This window comes from Procambarus clarkii, chromosome 83 (genome assembly GCF_040958095.1).
Source record: "Procambarus clarkii isolate CNS0578487 chromosome 83, FALCON_Pclarkii_2.0, whole genome shotgun sequence".
NCBI lineage: Eukaryota > Metazoa > Arthropoda > Malacostraca > Decapoda > Cambaridae > Procambarus > Procambarus clarkii.
In genome coordinates, this window is record NC_091232.1 from 18,358,022 (window position 1) to 18,368,412 (window position 10,391).

Below are 10,391 nucleotides of genomic sequence, written 5' to 3' on the forward strand. Positions count from 1 at the left end.
TGGAGAAAGCGCTAAGCCAGCATTATGATATAGCACTTGGAAGTGGAATGATGGCAGGATAGAAGCTGGAATAGGAATAAAGAGACACCGTCCAAACACTTACTGTCGTTGACCGAATGCCGACTTGTAAGAAGCAACACCGTGTTTATACTGACCAGTCAAAGTTACAAGAAAAAAATAATTACTACAATAAAATTTGGGTGGATTGTGGAGATGGAGAATGTGTGGATTCCCCAACCTAGCAGGGTTTCCCAAGGTGGTAGGCGGGGCAGAGGAGTTCTTTCTGAGAATGTCAGGACAGACTTTACATTGTATTAGGCGAGACGTGAGAGAAACACAATGAGCACCACTATATATATAGCGGCACAGCCTCATTTCATCTCCAACATAACCTCTACCCTCGCAAGCTGTGAGTGTTGAACCACGTACCGGGTTAACCCTCGGCAAGTATTGAACAAGATACTGTGTCCACTCTTGACAAGTGTTTAACTACATGCCAGGTCTCCCCTCGGCAAGTGTTTAATTTTTAGCTCATTATAGTAGTAGTAGTAATTGATATTAATTGTTACACCACCCCTGACCGAGTGAATATCGACCCGCCCATTTTAACACCCGACTTTAATTCTTTTTGGAAGGGAGGTGTGACGATGTCAACGCCATCTGTTGCGCGCACCCGGCCCATTTTTTGTTTCCCCGGTGGAAAGCTGTATCATATATGATCCCTATTTAATTTATGTTTTACTAAGTTATGTACAGAGTGGAAGGAGACAGTAAGGTTTGGGTCCCAACCATGACAAGGTATACATTACAGCAATACCTTTATTTAAAATAGTTGAAACCTTCACTTAAAATAGTTTACTGGTGTTTGAGTAGTGTGCAATAACCCTATTTGTATTCATCTATTTGTGCTTGATGGATTCAGCTGTTAGTTCTTTGACTCTGCCTTTCCAAACGGCGGTTCTGTCTTACTAATCACATTTTAGTCCGCAGAAGTGATGTGGGTGGTTTCTTGGGCGACAGGAATCAGTTCACCCACGGCAGTCCTGAGCTAAAGTTCACATACTTAATGGTTTTCTTAGTCTCTCTGAAGGTGGCAGCCCCACCACCTTCAGTTTAAATGTGCCATAGTTTGGTATTAGCCAATATAGATGCACACATGAAGTCCCACACAACCTATTTGTCATCCCTCCAAGGTTACAGGGTAGCTCCATTCGGGCACTTGTGATTGTTGTTAGGTCTGCACATTTGAGGCTCCCTTTGTGCTGGACACTCGGCTGTAGTCAACCCTCGTAATGTCATTGACTGTTTTATGTTTGTCAATCTTCCTGAATTGTTACATATGTGACCATGGGAGCCGGTCGGCCGAGCGGACAGCACGCTGGACTTGTGATCCTGTAGTCCCGGGGTCGATCCCGGGCGCCGGCGAGAAACAATGGGCAGAGTTTCTTTCACCCTATGCCCCTGTTACCTAGCAGTAAAATAGGTACCTGGGTGTTAGTCAGCTGTCACGGGCTGCTTCCTGGGGGTGGAGGCCTGGTCGAGGACCGGGCCGCGGGGACACTAAAGCCCCGAAATCATCTCAAGATAACTCAAGATAACTCAAGATATGGTTGCCACATTGGTCTGTTAATGAATAGTTGCAGATACACCAGTAATCGGTGGAGATAGGGATGGCAAAGATCAGAGCAACACCAATAAATAAGGCCTGATGGCCCAGATGGGTGCCAAAGGTGGAATTAGGGACAGCCAACAGGAAGTCCCCAACATGAGGGGCTTGCACAGTTAGGAATGCTGTATTCTTTCCAGAAGCTGCCTCCAGCATTGCTGGTGCAATGTTCTCCATTATGAGCCTATTGCAGTCATCTGGAGTTGGCGTGTAGAGCCTGCAAGAGTATCCCATTGGCTGACTCCTTCGGTGAATTTAGGATCTGAATCCCAATAGTCTCTTAAGTGCTCTGGAAAGATCTCACAAATTTACTTGCATCACTGGTCTAGGATATGAAAGCAATGTATGTTGCCTTGCATACACCTATACTACGGAGTCTGAAGCCTGATGTTTGGAGACTACCCTGATCCAACTTCGCACAGTGATTGCTGTAGGTTGTGTGCCCTGACCCCAACCTGACCCCAACGTGGTCAGGTTGGGGTCAGTCCCATTGTGGCTCCCCTCAGTGAAATTGTTGGCAGGTGGCTGGCCAAGTTCCTAGATCTCTGGACTGGTGAGTCAGAAGTTATTTAGTGTCAGCCTTCATGCTAGATTGATTAAAGCACTACGTCGACCCAGTTGACCTCCGTTGCCTGAACAATGTCAGGTAACACATAAAGTATAATAGAGGAACTATACTTGATGACTTTTAAAAATAAGTATTTATTAATCTCATATATTTCAGGTTTATCTAGTGGATGATGGGCAAGCCACTGTGGATGCTGGTGTTAGTGGGTACATGGAGTATGTTTGTGGTGGTGGCGGCAGAGGACACCATTGTTAATTCGTACCTGACAGAGCCTTTGTGGCTAGGGGTTGGCTTCCAAAATCGTAATTGCCGTGAACTGCAAGATCACGGCCACAAGACCAGTGGTGTTTACACCATCTATCCGTACGACTGCTGCCCAAAACGTCCTGTTCGTGTCTATTGTGATATGGACTCTAATGGAGGAGGATGGACTGTAATTCAGCGTCGAGAAGATATACTCCCGCGGGAAGAATTCTACCGCACATGGATGGAATACGCCTTGGGCTTTGGTAATCTCTCTGGCGAGTTTTGGCTTGGACTCGACCACATTCACGCTCTCACTGAGCAGACACTCAACCAAATACACTTTGACCTGGCAGACTTTGACAATGCCATCCGATGGGCACAGTACCAATTCTTTTATGTCCATGACAGGAGTGCCTCTTATAAAGTTGAGGTTAATGGGTATACTGGAGATGCTGGTGATGGCTTCAGCTTTGTCAATGGCCAGAGATTTACTACCAAGGATAAGGATCTTGACACTTTTGGAGGAAACTGTGCTGTAAGGTAAGATCACTAAAATATTGTACATCTGTGTGCTTGTATTTGAATGAAGAGAAACTGGAAGTGGTTAATATGTTCAGGTGTTAACCAACATTCCTTCATGTTTTATCGTTAATATATTTTGAGAATGCAATATTTGCAAAGAAGAATTCATAATTCTCCACGAACTCTTAGAGCTCCAAAGCTCTATATTTAGAATTTTGTTATAAAATTTAAAGCACAGCTGTATATAATGTTACACAACATCAGGTAAAACGTGGTGCAATTTTAAATTATAGCACAATCTGTGACCTAAACATGGGTATCATTTAGTGGACATGAGGGTGCCTTCTGTTCCAAATACATTTTGGACAAAAATACTCATACACACTTTAACATTATATATCCGAATTAAAAAACTAGTGTTACGTTGCAAGTTCACAAAGTATATACATAACACCAAATTTATATTATGCTTTATGGAAAATTAAATTTCACCTGTCAGGACTTTATTATGGTGATATTTTGATTATAACAAATGTATACAAATTTGCGACTCTAGCTGGACTGAGCAGGTGTACAACCATAAATTAATGGCTGTACTTTGAACAACCATATATGTGGAAAGAACATAAACAAATAACTGGACCAGTAGAAATTAAAAATAGAGATGCACGTGTTGTTTGGAGAATAGACTGGGCAAGTGATTCAATTTTAATGGAAAGATTCAGTGTCCAAAAGTTTGTACATCACCAGATCGAGTATACTGTACTATATACTTTATCGAGATGGTTTGACCATAGTCATGAAACAATTGACAGACTGGTGAAGAAAGGATAGAGTAGATTGAAAAGATGAACAGACATAGTGCGAGTGAAAGAGTAGCTACATGAACCTCTAACTGGTAAAAATACTGACTTGTCTGCATGTGTTATGTATATTATTCTCTGGATACCATACATTACTTGTGTTTGTTCTATAAACTAAGTTCATAACCCCCTTCTTGAGTCTTACCTTGACCTCACTAATCATCCTGTCTGTGTATATGTTGAATAACAAAGATGACTTTTCACACACACACAAATAACTAATTACTGGTTGTATATTTAACGTGCACATATGAACCACTTCCTACAAAGACACTTTATGCAACATTTAACTGAACTCCACACATTGAAAGTAATAAACTCCTCAGCAGTGTTCATCACATTTCTACACACCATGATCTAAGTTTCACCATTGATGATGATCATGAAAACTGTCTATAACACAAAGTTCCATCTAAAGTATATATATATATATATATATATATATATATATATATATATATATATATATATATATATATATATATATATATATATATATATATAACTGAAAACTCACACCCCAGAAGTGACTCGAACCCATACTCCCAGAAGCAACGCATCTGGTATGTACAAGACGCCTTAATCCACTTGACCATCACGACCGGACAAAATGAGGTGATAGCCGAGGCTATTTGAACCACCCCACCGCCGGCACTCGGATAGTTATCTTGGGCATAGCATTTTACCAAATCACCTCATTCTTTGGGGCAACACGTGAGGAACACAAATGCGAACAAGCCTGAATGGTCCCCAGGACATATGCAACTGAAAACTCACACCCCAGAAGTGACTCGAACCCATACTCCCAGAAGCAACGCATCTGGTATGTACAAGACGCCTTAATCCACTTGACCATCACGACCGGACAAAATGAGGTGATAGCCGAGGCTATTTGAACCACCCCACCGCCGGCACTCGGATAGTTATCTTGGGCATAGCATTTTACCAAATCACCTCATTCTTTGGGGCAACACGTGAGGAACACAAATGCGAACAAGCCTGAATGGTCCCCAGGACATATGCAACTGAAAACTCACACCCCAGAAGTGACTCGAACCCATACTCCCAGAAGCAACGCATCTGGTATGTACAAGACGCCTTAATCCACTTGACCATCACGACCGGACAAAATGAGGTGATAGCCGAGGCTATTTGAACCACCCCACCGCCGGCACTCGGATAGTTATCTTGGGCATAGCATTTTACCAAATCACCTCATTCTTTGGGGCAACACGTGAGGAACACAAATGCGAACAAGCCTGAATGGTCCCCAGGACATATGCAACTGAAAACTCACACCCCAGAAGTGACTCGAACCCATACTCCCAGAAGCAACGCATCTGGTATGTACAAGACGCCTTAATCCACTTGACCATCACGACCGGACAAAATGAGGTGATAGCCGAGGCTATTTGAACCACCCCACCGCCGGCACTCGGATAGTTATCTTGGGCATAGCATTTTACCAAATCACCTCATTCTTTGGGGCAACACGTGAGGAACACAAATGCGAACAAGCCTGAATGGTCCCCAGGACATATGCAACTGAAAACTCACACCCCAGAAGTGACTCGAACCCATACTCCCAGAAGCAACGCATCTGGTATGTACAAGACGCCTTAATCCACTTGACCATCACGACCGGACAAAATGAGGTGATAGCCGAGGCTATTTGAACCACCCCACCGCCGGCACTCGGATAGTTATCTTGGGCATAGCATTTTACCAAATCACCTCATTCTTTGGGGCAACACGTGAGGAACACAAATGCGAACAAGCCTGAATGGTCCCCAGGACATATGCAACTGAAAACTCACACCCCAGAAGTGACTCGAACCCATACTCCCAGAAGCAACGCATCTGGTATGTACAAGACGCCTTAATCCACTTGACCATCACGACCGGACAAAATGAGGTGATATAGCCTCGGCTATCACCTCATTTTGTCCGGTCGTGATGGTCAAGTGGATTAAGGCGTCTTGTACATACCAGATGCGTTGCTTCTGGGAGTATGGGTTCGAGTCACTTCTGGGGTGTGAGTTTTCAGTTGCATATGTCCTGGGGACCATTCAGGCTTGTTCGCATTTGTGTTCCTCACGTGTTGCCCCAAAGAATGAGGTGATTTGGTAAAATGCTATGCCCAAGATAACTATCCGAGTGCCGGCGGTGGGGTGGTTCAAATAGCCTCGGCTATCACCTCATTTTGTCCGGTCGTGATGGTCAAGTGGATTAAGGCGTCTTGTACATACCAGATGCGTTGCTTCTGGGAGTATGGGTTCGAGTCACTTCTGGGGTGTGAGTTTTCAGTTGCATATGTCCTGGGGACCATTCAGGCTTGTTCGCATTTGTGTTCCTCACGTGTTGCCCCAAAGAATGAGGTGATTTGGTAAAATGCTATGCCCAAGATAACTATCCGAGTGCCGGCGGTGGGGTGGTTCAAATAGCCTCGGCTATCACCTCATTTTGTCCGGTCGTGATGGTCAAGTGGATTAAGGCGTCTTGTACATACCAGATGCGTTGCTTCTGGGAGTATGGGTTCGAGTCACTTCTGGGGTGTGAGTTTTCAGTTGCATATGTCCTGGGGACCATTCAGGCTTGTTCGCATTTGTGTTCCTCACGTGTTGCCCCAAAGAATGAGGTGATTTGGTAAAATGCTATGCCCAAGATAACTATCCGAGTGCCGGCGGTGGGGTGGTTCAAATAGCCTCGGCTATCACCTCATTTTGTCCGGTCGTGATGGTCAAGTGGATTAAGGCGTCTTGTACATACCAGATGCGTTGCTTCTGGGAGTATGGGTTCGAGTCACTTCTGGGGTGTGAGTTTTCAGTTGCATATGTCCTGGGGACCATTCAGGCTTGTTCGCATTTGTGTTCCTCACGTGTTGCCCCAAAGAATGAGGTGATTTGGTAAAATGCTATGCCCAAGATAACTATCCGAGTGCCGGCGGTGGGGTGGTTCAAATAGCCTCGGCTATCACCTCATTTTGTCCGGTCGTGATGGTCAAGTGGATTAAGGCGTCTTGTACATACCAGATGCGTTGCTTCTGGGAGTATGGGTTCGAGTCACTTCTGGGGTGTGAGTTTTCAGTTGCATATGTCCTGGGGACCATTCAGGCTTGTTCGCATATATATATATATATATATATATATATATATATATATATATATATATATATATATGCAGTTAATTTAATTACTACTTTATCCTCTAAGTAAATAATGAAAACGACTAATCCCTCTCAAAATAATTATCTCAGAAATGTTGCCTAACAAACTCCAATAACATTGCAGTACTTGGTATTAAACTTCTTACTGTAATATAAGAACAGAAAATTTGTTTAAATAATGAATGTTCCATACAAAATATCCGTAAAATATATTGTTCTTACATTCTTGTACAAGCATAATGTTTGTATGTTGATATAATGGAATGTTGTTAAGATGATAATTTGATTTCAGTCACTTGGGCGCTTGGTGGTACACGAGCTGTCATTCGTCAAACCTAAATGGAAAATATCACAAAGGTAACCACACCTCTTATGCCGACGGTGTCAACTGGTATCCTTTTCGAGGTCATCACTACTCCCTCAAGAGAACCGAGATGAAGATCAGACCAGCATACTAAGGTCTTGTAAAGCATTATAAAAAGTGAAAGTGATTACAGAAAATTACTACTTATACAATGTGAAACACAAAATAACCTGATGTATTACAAATATTCTTACACTAGTACATCTAGTGAATGATCTCTGGGAGATACATCCATATATTATGGTTATAAAAGAATCGGTTTTGTATGCAGGACTGTAGAATTATACTGTTAAATTATTAGTTTACAGATTTTTAATATTGTAGTCAGCACGTAAGAAAGTACATCTGGTGAAATTTTGAAAATAAAATTCATATTTTGATAAGTCACAACAATGGTATTTATTTCTTCATGCATCTTTAAGGGCAAATTTTGTCTTTCATATAAAATCTCGCCAGATGTACTAGTCGATATCCTGAGTAGGAATAATGGATAAAACAAAATTCATATAATTCCACACAACCTCACTAGTAAAATATTAGGACACCTGTTACATTAATGAGGTTATATGGAATAATTAAAATTTGTTTATTGTTATTCACTATCTCTCATGAAACTGTTGAAATCAAAGTGTTCATTATTGATTGTTAACCTGACGTGAGAACTAAAATGTTCCCAGACTGAAAATTCTCCATTGTTCTCTTGAATTGTTCAGTCAGTTAAATACCTGCATCCAAATTAATTTTCTTCAACTTTATTAGTTGCTACAGCTGTAAAATTTTGATTGAATAAAAATATATGAAGATTTGTTTTTGAATTAGAGACCTACACATATGGCAATTAACTGATCATTCAGATCACAAATTATAAAGTTTATGCTTGATCCCTTCTTAATGTATAAAATACTAGGGAATAATGAAAAAATTTTCCTGAGAGCCACCATATATCTAGCAGTCTTGACAGGATGTTTGTTTCCTGCGGATTATTACTATTAGAAATTGATTATATATAATAATATATATATATATATATATATATATATATATATATATATATATATATATAAATATATATATATATATATATATATATATATATATATATATATATATATATATATATATATATATATAAATATATATATATATATATATATATATATATATATATATATATATATATATATATATATATAACTGAAAACTCACACCCCAGAAGTGACTCGAACCCATACTCACAGAAGCAACGCAGCTGGTATGTACAAGACACCTTAATCCACTTGACCATCACGACCGGACATAATGAGGTGATAGCCGAGGCTATTTGAACCACCCCACCGCCAGCACTCGGATAGTAATCTTGGGCATAGCATTTTACCAAATCACCTCATTCTTTGGGGCACACAAAATTTGGTAAAATGCTATGCCCAAGATTACTATCCGAGTGCCGGCGGTGGGGTGGTTCAAATAGCCTCGGCTATCACCTCATTATGTCCGGTCGTGATGGTCAAGTGGATTAAGGCGTCTTGTACATACCAGTTGCATTGCTTCTGGGAGTATGGGTTCGAGTCACTTCTGGGGTGTGAGTTTTCAGTTGCATATTGTCCTGGGGACCATTCAGGCTTGTTCGCATATATATATATATATATATGACTGAAAACTCACACCCCAGAAGTGACTCGAACCCATACTTCCAGGTGCAACGCAACTGGTAACTACAGGGCGCCTTAATCCGCTTGACCATCACGGCCGGACAAAAGGAAGTGATAGTCGAAGCTATTTGAACAACTTCCCCGCTGGCAACTCGGATGGTAATCTTAGGCATAGCATTTTATCAAATCACCTCATTCTTTGGGGCACAAGTGAGGAACAAAAGTCGCATATAGTCCTGGGGACCATTCAGGCTTGTTCGCATTATATATATATATATATATATATATATATATATATATATATATATATATATATATATATATATATATATATATATATATATATATATGCAACAATAATCACAAAAACACTGATCCAAGTATGCAGAATAACCAAATGTGAAAAATAGAAAATGCTTAACGCGTTTTCGGCTAATTCGCCTTCATTAGAGCAAAGTAGAATGATTGAAGAATGAAGATCTTCATTCTACTTTGCTCTGATGAAGGCGAATTAGCCGAAAACGCGTTAAGCATTTTCTATTTTTCACAGGTGATTATTCTGCATACTTGGATCAGTGTTTTTGTGATCATTGTTGCATATATATATATATATATATATATATATATATATATATATATATATATATATATATGTATATATATATATATATATATATATATATATATATATATATATATATATATATATATATATATATATATATATATATATACATATATATATATATATATATATACATATATATATATATATATATATATATATATATATATATATATATATATATATATATATATATATATATATATATATATATATATATATATTTTTTTTTTTTTTTCCCACCAGGAGACTCGAACCCTAGCCAGCACAGAAGCCTTCCAGCAACTGGCATAACAGGTATGACTTTAACCCACTGCACCACGCTCAGACCCTTAAAAGAGATGGTAATTTCAGAGTATTTATACACACCAAAGACCACCATCTCCCAAGAGCACTAGAGCAAGTGAGGGGTCATTTTTACGATTTTCATCAAGTCCCTGTTAATATGGGAGAACACTGTGTCTATGCTTGATGCACAACTCTCCTAAACACGAGAGTGAAGTTATACAACTTTAGAACACTTTCCAACCAGGAGACTCGAACCCTAGCCAGCACAGAAGCCTTCCAGCAACTGGCATAACATATATATATATATATATATATATATATATATATATATATATATATATATATATATATATATATCGTTATGCACCCTATTGCTTATGCATCGTTAACGATGCATAAGCAGCAGGGCTCCATTAAGGAACATATAATCTCTT

The 10,391-nt window shown here is 39.8% G+C and overlaps 1 protein-coding gene across 3 annotated transcripts; it reads left to right on the forward strand.

Moving 5' to 3' along the window:
- The first annotated feature begins 282 nt into the window (after window positions 1-282).
- On the forward strand, window positions 283-8,198 carry LOC123752974 (ficolin-2-like). Of its 3 annotated transcripts, none has more exons than XM_045734988.2 (3): window positions 283-409; window positions 2,391-3,020; window positions 7,324-8,198. In XM_045734988.2, the coding sequence occupies exons 2-3, from the start codon at window positions 2,404-2,406 to the stop codon at window positions 7,487-7,489; spliced, it is 783 nt and encodes a 260-aa protein (XP_045590944.2). In that variant the 5' UTR covers window positions 283-409; window positions 2,391-2,403; the 3' UTR covers window positions 7,490-8,198. The 3 variants fall into 3 exon arrangements, with proteins under 3 accessions (XP_045590944.2, XP_045590941.2, XP_045590943.2); XM_045734985.2 differs by having other exon boundaries at window positions 332-443; XM_045734987.2 differs by having other exon boundaries at window positions 375-511.
- The last annotated feature ends 2,193 nt before the right edge of the window (window positions 8,199-10,391 follow it).